The 20,855-nt window shown below is 45.1% G+C and overlaps 1 protein-coding gene across 2 annotated transcripts in view; it reads left to right on the forward strand.

Moving 5' to 3' along the window:
• Positions 1-16,387, forward strand: part of MARCHF4 (membrane associated ring-CH-type finger 4) — a 94,886-nt gene extending 78,499 nt beyond the window's left edge. The window contains exon 4 of one of the 2 annotated variants that reach the window (XM_086897938.1): positions 14,576-15,037. In XM_086897938.1, the coding sequence (XP_086754064.1) occupies positions 14,576-14,937 (362 nt within the window). In that variant the 3' untranslated portion in view covers positions 14,938-15,037. Of the gene's footprint in view, positions 1-14,575 lie in introns of both variants that reach the window. The other variant, XM_023930465.2, reaches the window with a different exon arrangement.
• Positions 16,388-20,855: the final 4,468 nt, after the last annotated feature.

The raw sequence follows: 20,855 nt of genomic DNA on the forward strand, positions 1-20,855 counted from the left end.
TGGCAATTTGCATGGGCAATCCCACGGCAGCATTGATCTTCCCAGTGTGGAGTCAAAGGTGAGGGCATGAGTACTTTCTTGCACATAGAGCTCCCTCAGCACAGAACATTTGGTTGTTGTTATCCTCATTTGTTCTGATATGGTCAGATCATCTCCAAGCTGAACTCTCCAAATACGTCTGTTTACTCCGAGACTATTGATCCATGGAACAAAATCCAGGGGTCTGGATTTGATCCCTCAGCCACTAACCTTCAGTAATATACTAGTTTTCTTTGGAATTTTCTAGATCCTAGCATGACCCACAAAAACAGTTGGAAGGGACAGGAACCATTATCTACCTCTTCACCCATGATGAAAACAAAAGCCACAACCAAAGTAAAACCAGTCTGTTCCTCATGACCAGCAGGACAGATGGTATGGCCTCTCAGCACTGTTCTCCCCCTTGCTCTCAGACATCTAACAGGAGGGCAAGAAGCACTGGAAAAGATTGCTTGAGATTTGTGGGAACCTCCAGTACTGGATGTTTTTTAAGAACCTGTTAGGAAGCATATGTCAAGAACAGGTTGCAGAGAGATGATCCTAGTTTGTGAAGGAGGAACAAATTAAATGCTTCTTGATATCCAGCCAGCCTCGATGTCTTTGATTCTGATCTCTCTTTCATCTGTGCTATCTCTGGTCATGTCTGTAGAACAGATATGAGAGTTGGATTATACTAGAAACTGGTGATGGTGCCAGCATAGGTATTGCTCTGCTATGAAGTCGTCTACAACACAGACGTCTGAGATCAGGAACCAGGAAGGGAATGAGAACTGAGTCGGGGACTGTTCATTTGATTAACTGCTCTCTCCATGGTCCTTGAGAGGTAAATCCAGGAAGCTGGCATAGCAAGAGATTAGCAGAAATATGGTTATCAAAACACACAGATAAATTGAATGAGCTTTCACAGGCCTCAGTTACTGAGTAGAGAGAGTAGCAACTCAGATCTGGGCTGTAAATCCTGAGAGATACCTGCCTGTTAATTAAATGACAGTCCTTGGAGGGGGAAGGAAGTGTTTGCCTCTCCCTCTGTCAAAGTGCAATTAGGGGAAGTTGACATTTGTAGAACAAGGTGTCATTTGGGGTCAGGAGGACAGGAAAGCATCTCCTGTTAAATAAGGAGGAACTCTGCCAGCTAATGAGAGCATGTCACAGAGTAGGCTCAGGCATCCCCAGATGGGCTCTGAGAGAGAAGCATGTCCCAGGGGGGCCATTAGCAGGCTGTGTGTGCAGGCCTGTGTCGGTATGGTTTGTGTGTGCTGGCCTGCTTGGGATCACACATCTCTGAGGTTGCCGTGCTGGGGGTTATCCCCAGCAATGCAAAAGTAATCTGATCTGCCTCTCCTTGGATCAATGACTAATGGGCACTTCTGCTTTGTCCGTGCCCAAGTCCCTGCTCCCTGGCTCACCCTGCCTTGGTGCTGACAGCAGTGCACTTCTGAAAGCAGTAAATCCTTGTGCTCTTTGAAGCTTTTCCTGCTCTTTCCCTGCCTGGTCCCTGATGGTATTTGCCTTCAAAACTGCACTGCAGCTCAGCAGCACAAGATAGGCAGAGCAGGACCATTCATCCAGCTGACGATTCTTGTTGGCACACCATGGCAATCCATTACAGATCAGGAAATGTCTGCCTGCTGTTTTTAATCCCAGCTGCCAGAAGGAATAATCAAAAGCATCCAGTACATCTGACAGCATCTCAGCACAACCATAGGTAATAACATAAGAAATCAATAGCCAATTAAAAACGATCCTCAGCATTTGATCTTTCATAGTGCAGTGGGAACAGTAATTAATGGAGCTTCCTTGAAACAGTGACAATTCAAGCTTCCTGCCAAGACTAATGGGGTTTTGTTTTAAATGAGCTTTGTTTTCTAGAGGAAATGCCGGGCTGAGGTAGCCTCAGGGTGTTATCTAGCCAGGTCACTTGGGCCCTCAGCATTCAAAGGATTTAGGAGTCAAAGTCACAATGAAATAAAAATGAAACTGAGAAATGAGGTGTCTTCAGGGTCTTGGTCTTCATCTATATTGATCGCCTTCTCAAAAGGAAAGCAGATGTTTTCATTCAGGTCTGCACAGTCCCCCAAGGTACAAAGCTGGAAGAATTGCTACCGCAGTAAGGAATCAGTTTTGAGGAAGCACTAAACCCATATGTTGGCTTGATGACACCCTAAAGGCAGACCACAAGGCAGAGAAGTTCAGCAGTCTTTGGAGGAGAGACCTGACAGCAGCCCACATAGCAAATGTGCATGGGTTTGGCATACCTGGATAAGATCTGTGAGAATATACAGACGTCTTCCATGACTTTCAGCCTGATGCACTGCTTGCCATGCTCTTTATGCACATCTTACCTAATTTGCATGTAAACTGGAGCTAATTGGAGTAGCCAGATCCAGGTCCTACCTTCAGAGCAGGCAGCTGGGACAAAGCTAGGCTGCAAAGTCACCTTTTCTTCACTGTGAGCCCTGCTTCACCATGGCTGCACCCATTTTAGCCACAGTGTGCATGCTTTAAAAAACACGGAGCAGATCATTGATCTATCAGCTGTACAGGGACTGTGTAGACAGGAACAGTCCCCACAGGGCAGGTTATGGGGCTCTCAATGCAGCTGGACAGGGTCCCTCCTGGGGAGCAATCATTGTGGGCCCTGTAGCTGGGCCAGCATCAGGAGAAGCAGTGCTGCAAAGCTAATCTGATCACCGACTCCTTGGCTGTTATCCAGGAACACTGGATGCTTGGCAAAATCGAGACAAGCCACCCCTCTGCCCCTGAAAGAAGGGACCTATTTTTATCCACTGTTGCATTGATTGTTCCATAAGAGAGCAGAGGGCAGCCAGCACGTGTGCATTGTGTGCTCCCAGCAGTGGGCAGGGCTGCAGGGGCTCCATGTGCCCATAGGACTCCAGCGCAGCTCCGGCTGCTCTGCAGAGCCAGCAAGTCGCTGCTGAGCAAAGACACACAGCTTTGGACCTGGCTCTGAACCCTCTCCCTCTTTGCAGGGAATGAACTTGGCTTGCAGCACAGTCTGAGCAGCACCTGGGCTTTCACATGTGTGCGTTCAGCTCCACACTCCTTCCCCACATCCATCTCCAGCAGGGTCCCACTGTTGCAACAGGGCTCCAGAGATGTATTTTATCGTGAATAACCATATGGTGCTCTCTGCTCCAGTGGATCAATGTGTTTAGCATTTAATGAGGGCAACATAATTAACATCTTTTGAGGGAAAAAAGAAATTCTTTTTCCTTGTGAACTGCATTTTGTGCTTTCAAGTGTGATACATTACAATCAGAATGGTGCTTTCCTGGTCACTAAATTCCTAGACAAAATCAAGTGCCTGGTGTCCCTGGGTTAAGTTTCCATATGTGGGCAGAGGCAGGAGCACTCATCTGGCCTGTCACAACCTCTACACTATGGCAGGAAATTTCCTTGTAGGCAGCTGGTAGGATCTCCCATGCCAGCTGCACAAATTGTGCTATCTAGTAAGGGATGAAAAAAGTCTTCAGTTCTGTGCCAGGCTGTGTTTTTCCAACTGCCTTCTGTCCTGTCACTCCTCCTACTACAGACTGCATCCCACAGACACATTACTCTTGGAGGTGGAAGCTGTGGTCCATGGCAGGCTGTTGTGGCTGTAGCAAGGGAATTAACTCCGTGGTCAAAGATGAGACCACAGGGGACTCACCCCCCACCATGCGTAGTGGATGAGGCTGCTTTTGGTGTGCCCCCAGCTCAGTGGGGAGCCAGAAGCAGAGGTAAGAAGAGATTAATATGAAGCCACATTAATTATCTCTGGCATCACCTCTTAGAGACTGATGATGACTACCTACCAGCAGAGCCATCTTTCAACCCAGGTACAAAAGGCTGTAATGAAGAATATTGCAAACAGGCCCATGGGTAAAGTTGCTAAACTTAATTCTTCCTAGAGATTACTCCCTGAAGCAGTGATTTTCTTCCTGCACCAAGACCCATGAACAACATCCAAAGCCTGAGCCCCTCTGCCCCATGGCAGAGCTGGATCCACAATATCCATACTATGCCAGATGGAACAATTCACTCTGCTCAGCCATGGCCACATCAAGAACCCTTCTGTGTTCTTCACAGCTCTTCTCCAGACTTTTGCTGTGAGTTTAGCCTCACTCAGCTCCTTTTTCACTGCTGTCATACTTGTGAGCTCAGCATTGGCAGATCCCATAGGTGCAGGTAAACCCTTACCTGCCCCTCAGCCTCTGTCAGCATTCGCTTACCTGGATATTGCAGCCATAAAAGTCTGTAGCTCTGATGGAAAACGCTTGTATTTGCAGAGAAGTAAGGACCAGTAAGGCCTTCCTAGAGATCCTAGCTAGCAACAGATCAGAAATAACAGATCCTTGTCCTCCTGGCTTCTACCACCTTTGTTAATTTTGAATAGTGCCACTGTGGGAGAGGTGAAGCCCTTTGCAGGGAAGAAGGTGAGGTGAGACCTGTGGGGACATCATTAGGGAGCAGAGAGGCCACAGCACCCAAGGTGAAAGAAAGGCTTTTGGAAAACTCACAGAAATTCTGGGTTTGCAATTGAAAATTTTTTTTGTCATGGCTGTGGAGAACAAAGCAGCACAGGACAGGCTGCACCATGGTGTGTCCCAGGAACACATTTGTCCCACAAAAGGCTGGCCAAATTGCACCTTGAACATCCTTCCACCTCACATCCTTGGGATGCCTTCCTGTATGTTGGAGGGGAAGGATGCCCACATCTCACTCTAGTGAGGCAGTAGAAGCCATCACAATGCACATGCCAACATATCACATCAGAGGCATCTCAGGTTAATTTAGCCCATGTGTCCTACATTATCCAGGGGGATGGCAAACGTGATCTGTACTCACCTTTGTGTCTCTCCTAATTGGTTTGTATTTCTCTAAGTGAAAGAGCACTGGAATAGTCTGGAGGAATTTGGCTCAGACAGGACCTGCATCCCTTAGAAAATGAAAAAAATCTGAAACTATTCTCATTTTTCCTTACAGAATTTCATTTGCTAATAAAAGCAGAGAGGGAGGCATTAGTTCTACTTTCAATAAGCAAATGTCATGTTTTGATCATTCTTGAACAAAGCATTTTGATTTAACATTTAGAGATGACTGCTCATGCTGAGTATTTCAAATTCAGTGTCAGAATTTGGAATACAACATTTTAAAAAAATTAAATTCCAAATGAAACATTTTAACCTGTCTGCAAATACACGTGTGTTCTTCCATTCTGGGGAACAATGTGACTTTTTCAGGTCTCACTCCAAGCAAGTGTGAAGGCAGATTTCCAAGCCCTGTGCAGCACAGTGGTGTCATCCAGCTTTCCTTTTAAAAGAGTGTCCCTGGAATGTTTGAGGATCAGCATGACTACACAGGCAGTGCTTTGGTCAGAGTAACATTGGCTATGGCATAGGAAGGTTCAGAATTCCTCCAGACCCAGAGGAATGGTTTCCATTGTGCAAACAGAATGAAGTGGAAGCCACGTGCTTTTTCTCTCCTCACCATGAATATTCAACTCCATGGACTTCTTTGGGGAATATCTGGAAATCTGGAGGTATAAAAGACCCATAAAATCACCTAGACACTAGTGCTCTGTTCAACGTAGCTTGAAATTATCATTTACTCCCTTCTTTTAAAGACCTTGCAGTATCTGTCATGCACACAATGAGTGTCTTTCACCTCCTGAACAAAGACTTTTCAAGATGTGGGGTGTTGCTGTTATATCCATTTTAAATTCAGAGAGAAAAAACGGTTCCAAGAGGATCTATCCAGTCCTCGCTACAAAGCAAGGAGGAAAAACTTTAGGAGAGGAAGAGGGTATATGAGTACTGCCTCCAAGCCCTATCCCTCCCATCCTGGCACAGTTATGGGTAGACACACAGGTGGGGAATGGTGCTGGAAAGGCATGATTCAGAAGAAAGGGGTTGTTCTGTGGGTGAAGCTCCCATATCTGTTTACTTACATGCTTTTTCCAAGAAGAGCCTTATTTATTGCTGCCTGCATAACTACAGACTGCCCTTTAATCCTCTGCTTTATTGTGCCCTGTGAATTAAATACCACAGGAGTACAAGAGACCTTTAGGGAACAACATCCACTTTGCTGTAGTTGTCCACAGCCAGCTGAGTTTATAGGAGTACTTAGGTTTATGCTTTACTTACTGCCTGAGCAAGGATTTTTTTGGGTTTCATTTTACTTATTTTCACTGTTATTTCTTGTTTTGATTTAGGGTGGTTTTTATTAGTGTTTTGAAGCAAGGGGTAAAAAAGTACTGGTCTGGGCAGTGCAGGAGGAGGAGGAAGCTGTAGTGGTTGTTAACTTGTATGTTTGCAGCTGGAAGTACTGTGGCATCTCCAGAGCCATGGTGTTGCTGTGTGCAGCTCCAGGGGTCAGCCCAGCTCCTCTGTCACATCTCTGCAGGATAGCTGTTGTTATTTTCCCATTGCAAGCAAACCATGTGGGAGTGCTGAATAAAATGAAATTTCGTTTCCATTGGACATCTCTTCTCAGCTCCTTAATTTTGCCAGCGTTTCCTTATTTTGGGTCTTACAAGCTCAGCCCTACAGGGCCCAGCCCATGTGTTGGGGAGAACATGGCTGGGCAGAGCTGCCCTGAGATGGAGGCAGCACTTTGCAGAGAAGATGCATTATTTTGCAGTTATAAAAGCTCCCCAAATGCTCCTTCAGCACCCTGCCCCCAGCTCCCATGAGCTTGACAAGCCCCATGACAGGCAGTCCTACCTGTCAACTCAATTCATCCTGCTGGATAAAGCCTTCCTTCTCCCACAGCTACAAATGCCATGTCCGTGAGGTGGACAGCTCCCACTTCCAAGAAGAGCCTGTGGCATCCTGTGCACACAGGAATCACTGCTGCATACTTGTGTCACGTTGTGAACTCGTGACATCCTGCAGTGTCACAACCTGGAAATTGTTTCTTGCCTTGTAGTTCAGCCACATCCTGCAAAATCGCAGTGCTTCCTGGGGGAGACACACTGCCAGCTGCCACACCAGGCACTCCCAGCAGTAGTAAAAGAGCTGTCTCTCCCCTCCCAGCCCCCCACAGTCTGCCCCAGGATCACTCACCTGGTGGAGCAGCAGCTGTGGTGACTCCTTGAGGTGCCAGCATGCTGGATCCATGTCCCACCTGACAGGGCTCTTGCTGACTCTGGGGGTGGGTGTTAACAGCTGCAGAGAGATTGGGACACAGCATAATGACCTGCCCAGATGGGATCTGCTGCTCCCGTGGCAGAGGTGTCCTGCCCCACCAGGAGCTGAGGAAGTTCTGAGGCACAGCTGCCTTTGAACAAGGAGAAACGAGCTGTAGTAAACACAAGGTTTTCTGGTTAGTCAGCAGTTGAAGGTTATGGCCCAGCTTGATTTTGCTGTAGTGACCCAAAGGAAGAGTTCAAACCTCCATAAAATACTTCATCAGGACTGGGAACAGTTTCTCTGTGCACTAGTGGGAGCTCTTCCCTGGCCATGGAGGAGGTATCAGTCTCTGAGGGGCTCACTTTCAGTTCTGCTGGAGTCATGGGCCTGTGGCCTAGGAGATCCAAGCATGGATCTTCTCCCACTGCTGGGAAAGCCGTGTGATAGTGAAACCTCACTACAGTGAACGCACTTAGCAGAAGGAGTGTTTTGTCTTCCCCAGATCCATGAGTTCCATGATGGCCATGTCATCCAGTGATAACAGCACTCCACGGAGTCCAGCCATGCAAACATCCCAGTTCTGCTGAGCCAAAACACAGTTCAGATTCCTACATAATCAGTTCTTTAGACATTAAAAAAAAAAAGTGCATTGAGAATGATGGATAAGAAAATGCCTGATTATAATCAGCTAATTATTTTTCCATATGTTAAGCATTCATTCGAGCTCTAATCATTATGAATACATTTTCAATTTATACTTTATCTCATTCAATGCTGGCAATTGCTAAGTTTGCACGCCCTCCTGGTACATTTCCAGCATTATTCAGAATTATTGGTTGAAGTCTTGTGGACTAGAGAAATCCTGATCACTGGTCCAGTGTCTTGCAGCTTCCAGAAATGTCTGAAAAATAGCACCACATGTTCCAGGCTAACCATTATGAGCTACTCCTGTATGTAGGGTAGACTGTTCTGGGGACAAAACCTATATTTTGGAGAGTGGAGATGACAGTTATGAAGGAATCTATACTTCCTATTCAATTTCCCCAGAACGCAAAGACTCCCTGAAAATTTGAATGTATCAGTAATTTGTATGGGAAGCAACTGTTTCATGAAAGCCTTCCAGAGCTGAAGAAAAGTAAGATGTGAGGATAATGGACTCCAGAAAAGCAGCGGCAGCAGCCCCAGGGGAGCAGAGCAGCAAGTGTCTCTTGGGAAGAGAATCTGAAGGATAAAAGAGCTGTGAACAGCTCCCAGCTGCCAAAAGGGATGATACTAAAGGCACAGCAGCAAACTGTGCCTGTGCAGGGGGAAGCTCAGAAGCGTGGGAAGAGAGCACAGAGGCTGCATCAGGAACTCTTTGAGGACCCAAAATCAGAAGCTGCAATCACACAAAAGGCAGAAAGAATAACCTTCAACTAATGAAAAGTCTCTAGAAATCACACAGGCATGGGGAGCTGTCAGAGTTGAACCCCAAGATGACCATCCAGAGATTCAAAAGGCATAAAGAACTGGGTCCATAAGCACACATGAAGAAGAACAAGGCAAGTCTAAGAGCTCAAATAGTATTTGATAACAAAGAGCCAAATAATTAAATGTTGCCTTTATTTCAGTCCTCAAAACTTAACCAAAATAATTTTAATGAGGAGAAAGGAGCCCAGGGCAGAATCAGAAAAGAACAGCCTCAAAAATATTCAAATGAGTTAGCTCTGTCCTGTCAGCATGTCCTAATGAACTTCAGAGGAAGCTGCAGGAACAGTGGCTGACCCATGAGCATTTCATCATCAGGAACTTGAGGAGGATGCAGGAGGTGCCAGGCAGCCAGGGAAATGCAAGCAGAGTACCTAGCTTTAAATATTATCTCTAGCCGATAATGAAGGTAGGCACTGAGGATCAAGGAAATGAAGGGCAGATCAGCTTAACTGATTCATAGAAAGATACTGAATATTTTTTAGCTAACCAACTGGTGAGCACAGGAGTATAACCAGATATAATTTGGAAGGGTAATTGTGCTAGTGGCTAAGGAGGAAGTCGTTAGTTTAATATGCTGTGACTTGGGCAGTGCTCTTGGTGCTTTGGATTCTCCTACCAGAGAAGCATGCTCTAGATTAAATAACTATAATGCATGTGTAGAGCCAATGGAGAAACTGCTTTCTCAGTAGTAGTCAGTGGTGTGCTGTAAACTGGAAACACATTTCAAGTAGAGAGTCCTTCAGGCTCTGCTCTCTTCAATATTTTTATTAATTATTTAGAAAATTAAATAGGATATGCTGTTATAAAATTCACAGATGACACCAAGCTTGGAAAGGCTACTAGCACTTTGGAGGATCAGATCAGCATTTGAAATTTGAAATTATCTTGGCAAATTGGAGGAATCAACAAGATGTAATTGAATAAAGAGAAATGCAAAGCATTACCTTTAGGAATGAGAAATCAGAATCCCAAATGCAAGCTGGACCAGACACTCTACTGAAGACAGTGATATACCAGTTTATTTATTTACTTATCAGGGAATTGAAAGGCAGGTGGGGTGTTACAGTGCTGATTCTGCACCTCTCTGGTCTGGGACCTGCACCCTGCTAGGGAGTTCACTTGCAGAAAAGGGGGGATGAAAGGAAGAGGTTCTGGTGATGATGAACAGGATTTAGGAGAAGAAGGGCATTACCTCATTCCCAGCCTGGTCAGCTCTGAGGTTCACAACTGTCCTCCAAATCAGCCCAAGTACAGAGTGGCACTGATGCTATGACATTGTTTTCTATTACAGAACTACCTCTCCCTGCCCCTTGGTTCACCCTCTTCCCCATTTCCTGAAGACCACAGCTCTGTAGCCTTGAGTATGAGCCACAGGAGCATCTAAGTATGCCAGGCTGTTCAGAGAACTTGTCATATTCAGCTGGAACTGACCTGAGCACAATGGTGAGGGATGCCAGATACTACATACCCCTTTCCAAGTCTTTATTTCCTGGAACAGATCCTTCTGGTTCTCTTCTCTTGATTTATCATCATCCACTTTCCTGTTCTTAGGTCAAGATAAAAGGCAACTAAGGATGGAGCAAATAGGATAAGATTAAGGCAAAAAGATAAGTGAGGGCTGAGCTGGTAAAGCTTTGGAAACAAAAGTGCAGAAATTTGAGATTGTCACAAAAGATTAAAGAATTCACAGAAAGGGAGGGAAGGGTTTGTGTATGCAATGATGTCAACAGAGAGAAAGCCTGGCAAATAAAGTGTTATCTCCCAGAAAGCTTGGTTTACTTTGGCCTGAGTCACGACTGCTGTGGAGGCAAACATTAGGCTTTGATCACAGCTGCCATAATCTTCCCCTGACACCCAATAATGAAAGCAACAGAAACAGGGTAAAGCATGGCAGATGTCTGGCTGAGATGAAATTGCATTTGAAGAGAAAAACAAAAAGGTAAAGTCCTGCCGAAGGTGGAAACAAGAGGTGACAGGACAGGGCCTTTTTGAGAAGGTAACTGGCTGGAATGGACTGTGATTTTTCCTCCTGTAGATAATACAAGTGTCAGTGCAGAGGTGATGTGCCACCCACTGTCAGCAGAAGCCCTGTTTTGGTGGTTTTCTTTACTGGCGAACAGGTGAAACAGCTCCTGCCCCAAAAATTTACCTGTTTCTTTCAAGAAAATGCATGGCAAGTGTTGGAGTAAGAGGAAGGTTAATTAGAGGCAGAAAGTTCTGGGGGAAATATCACTTGGTGGCAGAGGCTGACCATGTTCAGGAGTTTACATCATGTCATTTCTGTGAAACTGCTGCTCCTAAGTTACTTTGATTTGGAGGCTCACGACCCCTTGGGTTAATCTCACAGGATGGTGGTACAGCAACCGATCCTCACTTCCCCATTCAGAGATACAAACAACTCCCTTGTTACATCTGCCAGTGTTCTTCCAGCAGCCCTTCTGGTCCTTGGAAGAGGACCTTTCTCTTGATCAGTTTTCTTACAAGCCCACTTTCCCAATGCACCTCTGTCTCATCTAATCCCAAGAGAGTCCAGCTTTCAACAATTTTTAGATCAATGAATTTCATCCAATGCTGGTCCAGCCAGGTCTCTACATGAGAAAATGGGAATGAGAGCAGCACATCATGAGTGCCCATATTCCATGGGAGTTTCACTCCCATGTTTCACCAGCACTAGAAACTAGGGATTTCATGAAGCAGTCAACAATCTGGAGTAACAAGTTTTTTGTACAACTCACAGAAATTTTCCTTCTGAAAAGGATGTTTTTCACAGGGGATCCACTGAGAAAAGATTTTGTGAAGCAGAAGAGGGTGAGATAAAATGGGGAGGAGTAGAAAAGGACCAGGATATACCTAGAATCCATCTGAAACTCTGATAGAGACATTTCTGTGTTGAGGACTGAACAAAGAGAGAAGTTCACGCTGACCTGCAGTCTTACACACTCACACAGAGGATTTGGCTTATGGAATAATTGCTTCAACCTCAAGTTGAATACAGTCCTTCCTGAAGGACTTCCCGTTGAATTCTGGCCTTTAAATTGAACATTTCACCTCTGTCAACAAGAATGATTCTTGAGGGAGGGGTGTCTTTGTTAAGGGATGCACAGAGCTGAATGTAGGAATTCCAATCCTAATTTATCTGAGGCAGACAAAATTTGTTTCAGTGCGAGCATTAAGCATCCTGCAGCTTGATGTTAACTGATAAGATTCTTGCTTACTCTTGGCACTTCCTTTTGTAAATGAATCACTGTTACTTCCGCTTCCATGCCCACCACTCCACTTGGTTCCTTCGTAATTTTACAGCTTCCTGAGCTTGACACTGGAAAATCGATAAGTAATTTAGTGCCCAGTAAATATAGATGAAAACAAGTTATTTTGTACTTTTATAAATATTTGGAAACCAAAACTATCTAAGAAAACAGCTGCTTAGTTGACTCAGCAACCCATCCATCAGCATCACACAGTTAATTGCATAAGATCATAAACATTTATAATTAGAAGGCAAACAAACAAGAATTTTATAAACAGCCCTCTTGAATCAGGCTGCGCATTAAATATTTGTGATAAGGTAATTAAGAATAGATTTACAATCCTGGCTCGATGTTTAATACTTTGTAGAATGGATTTGATTCTATGGAGAATGTTCTACAGCCAAAGAGAAAACATTTCATTTTGGCTCTTTTATCCCAGGCTTAAAGTGGTCTCTGAGAAACACTGAGAAACATTGATCAGAGTGGAATTTCATTCATTACCAGTCAGACAGCTCATTTAAATGTATGTCTAATGTCCCTTGTCATGGGCTGATCCATTTCAGGCATGCTTCAAAGCTCTGTCTCTTTGGCTGGATCTGCAGGCTTTGCCTAAGTCCTGCTTTTTTATGGTTGATGCTTTGATCAGACCACGTCAGAATTCTCAGCCACATTTCAAGGCAGGCAGGAAAACCCACATTTTTCTGTTATGACATCATGGGGTTTGCTTATAAAAAGCCAGCAGCAGTACAGGGTTACAGCTGTGCAATCTTAGTGGCCTGTGGGAACCAGAGGGTAGACCTCTCTTGTACTGTAGTGCCCTACATCATTCCCTGTCCCAAAATAGTCAGATCTGCATACAAGATCCAGTAACTCCACTATCCAGCGGAGTTACTTCTACAGCCAGTGAGCAGGCTCAGCACCCCATTTCACCAATGAATGTGAGTCCCCTGAAACTAACCTGTGATCAAGTCAGCAGGGCTCCTAGTTATGCTTAGAACCAGGGAGGCTGGAAACTCAGACGGTACTGAAGCAGTGATTTAAACTCTCTAACATAGATGCTGACACTAAGAAACCAAGTGTCTGCATCCCATCAGTGAGTAATGGGGAGCCCTAAGGGTAAGGTGACCTTCAGATATTTTGGGGTCTGATGTGGCACAGGTTTTCTCCAGTAATTATCTGCCATCAGAAACTAGAACTATCTGGAAAAGCTAGGTGGTGGGTAGAGCTGTAGCATTTGGTTAATCAGGAATAGCTGTAAACCACTTAATTCTGTGGTGCCCATAATCTCTTTACGCATTGTGGGTCAAGTCAGCCCCTTTGTTCAGGTATGGGATTGATTCTTGTGGGTCTTGTTACTGTATTTTTATGCTTGCAAGGCAAGCAAGAAGGAAGGCAAGAGAGGTACTCTTCTTAGAAAGGTTTTTGGTAGTCTTGATCTTGACCCACAATGGTGAAGCCATCCATGTGCTAACTCACCCAGTCCTGCCTGCTGGTCTGGCTTCAGTTACGTAGGACACAAAGGCACTTCCCTAAGAGACAGATGGCTGCAAAGCAGGGACACTCAGACTCCCCTCATTCCACACAAATCCCACTCTCTACCAAAGCTTGTGAGATACATTAGTGTGCCAGCTAAGCCAGTCTGCAGGAGAGATTGCAGTTTCTTCCAGCCTCCGTGGAGAAGAAGACCTGTGTTTCAGCCACTGCTAGACCTAGTACTTTCACACGGTCTAGACAGAGTCTGGCAACTTCAATAATCATAGCAGAACTTAATATTCAAGTACTCAAGGTCATCATCCAAGCAACTACATTTTTTAACTCCTTAGTCCTCATGCAAGGGTGGGGAGGATGGTGGAGACAGCTGGGAGATAACTGCTGGCTTACTGAGGGACCTGAGCTGCTCCTCATGAGCACAGAGATCATTAACAGTTTGGTGTCCTACAGCCCAGAGCCGTCCCCAGACATCAGCCCTGTGCGTGTGGGCGGACAGCAGGACACAGGCACTGCCTGCACACCTTGCACACACTGGGAGCTCCTCTGCCCTTTCTGTCAAGTGTGCTGAGCTCCCCCTTGAAAGGAGGCAATGACATTCAATGAGGTACCTGCTCTGCGGATGAGCAAAACTTTGCCTTGGATAACAAACCACTTTTGCGTATAGACAGACCTCTTTTTCGGCTCAGTTGCTGCCTCTGGCCTCCACATGTGTGTCTGCTCTGCTGCTGTGTGGGGTGTGCACATGGGCTGTGCACACACACGGCACTGGTGCAGCAGCCGTCACTGACACGTCAGCTGCAGTTACACCCCCTCCAAACACACGCCTGGGCTTGGTGAATCATGCCTATGCAGCATGCAAAATTAGCCCAGTGAGAGATAAACCTTGGGCATTTGTTGGTAAACAGATACTCTTGCTGTAAGAGCAGAACTCACTGTGCTCCATTTACGATCTGTTTATCGATGGCTGAGATAAAACTGTAATCCCTTTAATTCAGGGGGAAAAGGGATCCAGCAGAGGAGGAGCACCAGCGCTCTGCCTGTCAGTAAATAAAATACAGGATTTATCATTCAGAAAGCACCGGCTGGAGAGCTGATCTTAACCAGTTAACTGGGGGATGATGCTGGGGAAGGTTTATGGTTATTTCTAAAGTTTTGTTTGTGTTTTATGTTTATTTCTTTCCCCCTTCCCTCCAGGTCTAATAATACACGAAGGGCCCTCGGTTTACCGGATTTTTAAACGGTGGCAGGCGGTCAATCAGCAGTGGAAAGTGCTGAACTATGACAAAACAAAGGACATGGAGGAGCAAAAAACAGGGACCAGGACAAATCAGCGCCCCTCCTCCCAAACCACCCACTCATCCTCCACTGGTGGTACAGCCACTAACTCCGCTCCAGCCGACAGCGGGGCACGGGCTGCCGGCCATGCCACAGGCACCCTCTCTGACCACCACTGTGCTTATACCATCCTGCATATACTCAGCCACCTGAGGCCTCACGAACAGAGGAGTCAGTCTAGTAGTAACAGAGAGCTCGTCATGAGGGTCACGACGGTCTGAGCCGAGGAATTCAGGAGGCCTTAACACGAAGCGGAGGAGACAAAGAACTCATAAAGCAGAGGAGCATGGTGTGCCTTTTTCTTTCTCTTTCCTTTTTTTTTTTTTTTCTTTTTTTTTTTTTTCTTCTCTCCTTTTCTTTTTTCAGTAACTGCACAAGATATAAGAGGCGGCACCTGGCCAGCTAAGGAAAAAAGCAGGTGGAGGGAGAGCTGCACACTCATGCTAAAGAGGTTAATGTTTTCCAGCCTGTTTAAAAAAAAAAAAAGAAAAAAAAAAAAGAAAAAAAATAACAACACAAATCACAAAAAAAAACCAACAAAACAAGTGCAATACAGACTACAAACTGAGTAGGCAGAGTTCTGGGGAAGCAGAGGAACAGACGGTTTAGCATGTCTTACAAATTCTGTTACCTGGAATAGGTAACGCTCTGTGCACAGCCCCCGTACACACATGCACGCGCACACAAACACACATGTAGTGTGAGATTTATAGAAACATGGAAGGGAACGAAATATTTGGAGTGTTTTTATTTTCCAGACTCCAATTAACCAGGGCTATGAGTTGTTTTGTTTTATGAGTCACTGGAGCCTTGTTTGATTTACCGTGGGGTACCGGAAGTGAAACAGCTGGGGATTTTTCAAGTATTGATTTACAGAAGAGAGATTGAATCATCTCACTAAGAAAATCTTAACAAAATCCAGGCATACCCAAATTTCACCAAGAAGCCTGTTTTTTTCATAATGTTCCTGACAAGGGGCTTGTGAGGGTAGGACTGGGAGGGGGGAGGGCGCTCCATGACCTTTATTTGATGTAGAGGCATTTTTGGCAAATTTTGTACAAACGTTCTGCAGGTGTTTCAAGCACAAGTACTGGTGTGATTCATGCCTTCATAACCCCAAATCCAACATCCAGACCTTGCCACCCACACACATCATTTTCCATGCAGACATTCCAGGTTAATTTCATTCCATTTTACTCTAATCACAAGAAGCTGACCCATCTTTGGTGGGTTTCTGCTCCCTTGCTGATTCAGACACTCATGTATTAGAAATATACTTTTTTTTTTTTTTGGTGTCTGTATCTCTGCTGCTCAATTTGCAACAGTCTCACTCAGTCTTGTAGGCTGATCCTTTCACATCCAGTCTGTTAGTTTATTACAGAGTCTATTCCATTCAATCATCCAAAAGAGAGTTAGTCTGAAGAGGGAGCACAGTTGCTGACTGACTGTGTAGCACTTCTAATAAGTCTCCTTCTCTGGGATATATCCTCGAAGGTATCGGTTGCTCTTCAGGAACATTCTCTTTCAATGCACAATGGCTGAATCATTTGTGGATATTAAAGGGACACTGTCAAGTACTTTTTAAATAGTTTTTAGGGTTTGGGCTTTTTTTACTCTCCATTGTTTGTAATATTCTCTTACAAGCTTGAAAATAAAATTTCTTTCCCTACCGATTTTGTCCTTTTCCATTTGGGCATGTATGGTTCTCTCCACTCACCCCATTCCTTTCACCATCCCTGTCCTTCTCCTCCCCACCTTTCTTCTGCAACAGGAGGAAATCTGTATTTCTGATTTCCTGCTGACTGTCCTCATTCTATGGAGGGTATGTCCCAGCTCTATGGGGTTGAGTTATTTTGCAGCTGTCACAGAGGAAGCATAAGAGCAGGAACCCTAGAAATACGGAGATTAGCTAATTGAGGAGCAAAAGCTCAGCTGTCACAAAACAATGACCCTATAGTGATCAAGCCTGAACCCGGCTCCCTCCAAAATCAAGATGATGTCTTCAGCCAAACTGCATCCATTTAGCAGCACTGCCAAGAAATGATGGCTGAATGCAGCTGCCCTCCATCATCATACCAGCACCTCTCGCACCTTCTGTGGAGACAAGGCAAACGTGGGCTACCAGCTCCTTTGGCAGCCAGGCTGTCACAGGTCTGGTGTTTCTGGACTGGAGAAGGTGTCAAACTTCAGCCTCTGTGTTTGAACACAGCAGCCATTCTGCAACACTGAAGATGGAGGTCAGCAGCTTAAGGCAAGATTGTATTTTTCACCTTGATTACTTGACAGTGTCCCTTTAAATATCAGAATGCAACAGAACAGGTACTTACTTCTCTGGCAGAGAATGTGGGAGGTGGAACACCGTCTGAGAAAGCCAGCTTACTGAGGACCAGTGTGAAACAGCATGGTTTCTGAGGCCACTGTACCTTTGTCTGACCAGACTTACTATCTACCAAAGAGTGCTTTTGGCAGAAGGGAGAAAAGAGATGGTGGTGGGCAGAGGGAGAGGGAAGGGGCAGTTCCAATCATTTCTGAAAGTAGCTATCCCCTAGAAGGAAGGTGTTGAAATGAATGATGTCTGGAAGAACTGCTTCAGTAGACAGAAACCTGGCCAAAGCAAGCAAACACAGCAGCCTCTTACCCCTATGCCTGTTCTGGAAGTTGTCCTCATTCCAAGAGATGGGGTAATTATAGTGTTTTTGGGAAGGGGGAACCATACACAGACGAAGGGACAGCTGTCACCCATGATGTCGTTTCCCTCCCTGCCCTCCACTCATTTAATATGGAGAAGTCAAATTCCTTTAATTTGGCTAACAGATAAAAATTTATGAGGTCAGAAGCACAACTTGCTGTGAAAGAGTGGTGTACTCTGAGCACACAGGACTCTGCATACTCTCACTCCAGCTCTGCCACTGACTCTGTAGCCTTGGGCTGTTTGGCTCAGTCCCCCCTCCACGCAAAGGGGGAATAACAATACGTACCTACCTCACAGGGGTGTTGTGAGAATCCACGTTGGTAAAGCCTGTTGAAGTGCTAAGTCTACCACCGGTAGTCACGAGGTGTGTGGTGGGGGTGAGCAGCGCTGCCCTTTTGCTGGTTACAGTCTGAATCACAGCGGGAGTCCCATCAGCCTTCTCCTGCTTGGAGACCCTCCTTGATCTGAAGTGGAGGCTGTCGTCCGAGTGCCCTCTCCTCCATTGCATGACATTTTAAGCGGCTGTGAGGTGCAGGGTAGCGACAGACATGAAGTCCTACTTGACCAGGGATTTGCTACAACGTTTTCTATATCTGTGGGGTTTGTTGGTTTGTTTTTTTCCATATATTGTGCTTAGAAATAAACTTTCCACTTAGGGCTGGCGGTTTGGGGTCTATTCTGTTGCATGGCAATGTATACAAGTCTTATTGTCTGTCTTACTGTGCAAATGATCCCGCAGCCCAGTTTCAGAGATGGGCATGGTCTGAGCCTTTTCACAGCGGCATAAGACTCAAAAGCCTGTCTAGACTGTTTAATATTTAAACAACACTATGAACTTGTCAATTGTATGTGTTCTGTGCAATACGAAGCATGTCATTAGCAGGCTTGATGGGCAGAGGGGCTAAAGGAAGGTCAAAACTTGTTCAAAGAGCTTCATACATGTGCCAGCATGGAGCCGAAGGGCTGCCACCAGCAAAGCAAACTCGGGGGAAGCCATTGGAAACTGTTTTCAGAACAGTTTACTCCAGGACAAGGTACTTCTGAGTTTATGAACTTTTAGGCTGCCAGCCTGAGAGAACAAGTGCAAATTTAGTGTGGGGGTTGGGGTTTTGAATTCGCTTTTTCTTTCCTCCTCAAAGTTTTGATGGCAGAAATACTGATGAGGATCTCTTCCCTCTTTAGCACACTTCTCTCATCTCCCACAATCTCCTTGTGCCGTCCCCTTTGTACTACTATGCAGGACTTTCAAAGGTGCAAATGGAGACAGTACGTTCCTGAGACATGAAAAATAAGTTGTGTATTGGGTGATTCTAGCAGATAGACAAGATGGGACAGAGCTATGCTATAGAGGCATCTCTTCTTCCCCATGTCTTTCTTCTAGTCTTGTCTGCTGGGTCCCTGAAGAGACGTTCCCTGTACTTTATTACAAAGCTGTCAGATCACCTTCCACTGACAAACAAAGCTTGCAGAGTTTGGCAGCTGTTTCTCCCAATGGAGAAAATTCTGGGTCCTATCACTGTGGAGACCCCTCAGTTCTTGGGCTTTGTGGTCCTCCAGCATTGTTTGGAGGAGTGGTCAGTGCGAAGGACTGTGTTCAGCCATCTTCAGAAACTGTGTGTGTACGGTCCTGCTCAGTCTTGTGATTTCTGCCAGTCCCCTGATTTTGTCAGCTTTGACAGGTCTTTTCTATCAAATGCTTTTCTGGTTATGTTCTTCAGAGGTGTTTTGCTCTGTGTCAGTTGCCAATGCTGTTATTGCCTATTGAAACATCAGTGCTGGCCTCCAGCTTCCACAGCTCTTCCATTCTTGCCATACTGTCTCTTGGTAAATACTACTGCCAAGTTCAAACCCTCTTCCTCTGTGCCTGCAAGGGGTCAAGCACATGCACTAACCCATGGGTCACCAAAGAACACAGGGACCCTTCAGAGCCTGTATCAGTAAGTTGAACTCTGTAACCATCAGTCTTTGATATATATATTTACTTTGCCAGTCTGTGTCTGCTGTTAATTGGTTGCTACAAACAAACCACTAACGCTGGCAAAACCCATATACCCAGCTAAGACTTGATTTCCAGTTCAAAATGTAAGAAACTATTGGCTGTTTTTCAGACAAATCCGGTGTGTTCCCTGTTGTGGTTTCCCAAGGAAGGTGGTGAAGAGGTTCTTGTTTGACCTTACTGTGATGGGATGGGCAACACATGGAAAGAGGAAGTCAGCAGTTTATATTTGAGTCAAGAGAAGTGTCAGCTGTCCTGTTTTCACTCAGGGAGACAGGAAAATACTACTTATGCTTACCAGATCCCTGGCCCTTCTCAAAGCCCTTGATCTGGCAGCAGTAAAACACTAGAGCCAATGGCTGTAGCTGGAGGACCATTCTGAAGACTTTCCGGTTCTGAAGACCATCCTTTCTCGACATGTAGTGGTCATGTAGTAGCAAAACACTAATGCTCTTCAGTGTAGAATGATTCGTGCCATTAGCACTTGTAACCTGTGGTATATCCACCAGGATTCCTGCCCATCTCCTTGTGAGAATGCATGGTCAGAAGAGCTGCTCCTTCCTCTTACTCTTTTATGTTGGTCAAGCACTCGGAGGAAAACAGTCAGCAGTGCAACTGCCTAAGTGACTACTGTCTGAGTATCCTGATCTCCCCTCCACTGTCACTTCCCCTGTGACTGCTCCTTCTCATTCCTGAGGCAACAGATGCCTCATTCCCTCTGCCATCTCTAGACTGGCCCTGAAGATCTCATGAGCAGACACAGAATTCCTCCCAGACTAATTTTTAAGTCTTCTACATTCTTCATGTTCCCATACAGGCAAATTCATTCCACTGATAAGCAATGACATTCAAATCCTGAGAGGACAAGCAAGTGTAGGAGCCTATTGCATTGACCTTCACCATTTCTTGCATGCTGAAGGAAATATGGTGAAAACACCAATTGGTTTCCTCCATTTGGCAGCAATGGACCAGTGGCTCTAGGAATATTTCCCTCAATAATGCAAGTCTGACATGCAGCAGTTACTGCAGGCAGTCTTTGATCTCACATCTATCATGTCGGATAAAAGAAGAGCGGAATCTGACAGGTCTGTGCTGTTTACAAAAACATCAAAAACTACCTTAGTTCATTATTCAAATTACCTCCAGGTCAGTGGGTGAATTTCTCCTTGATGAAAGAATGAGGTTTTCTCTTTCAGAACTGGAATTATATATAAGATTATATATATATGTAAACACATACATATATACTTATAAATGTTATCATGAAAACAAAAAGAAGAGAAAAAAACCCCTAAATAAACCTAAAATAATACTTGATTTGTGAATAAGCCTTGACAGGAGCTAGGGAGTTGCTGTGTGGAAAATGCAACACAGGGTTCGACTTCAGGCAAATAGAAGACAGAAGAGGGAAATACTTTTATGGTTCTCTTGGCCTGTCTTTAGTTCATGCT

The sequence above is a fragment of the Cyanistes caeruleus genome, chromosome 7, assembly GCF_971803275.1.
Source record: "Cyanistes caeruleus chromosome 7, bCyaCae1.hap1.1, whole genome shotgun sequence".
In the NCBI taxonomy this organism is placed as follows: domain Eukaryota; kingdom Metazoa; phylum Chordata; class Aves; order Passeriformes; family Paridae; genus Cyanistes; species Cyanistes caeruleus.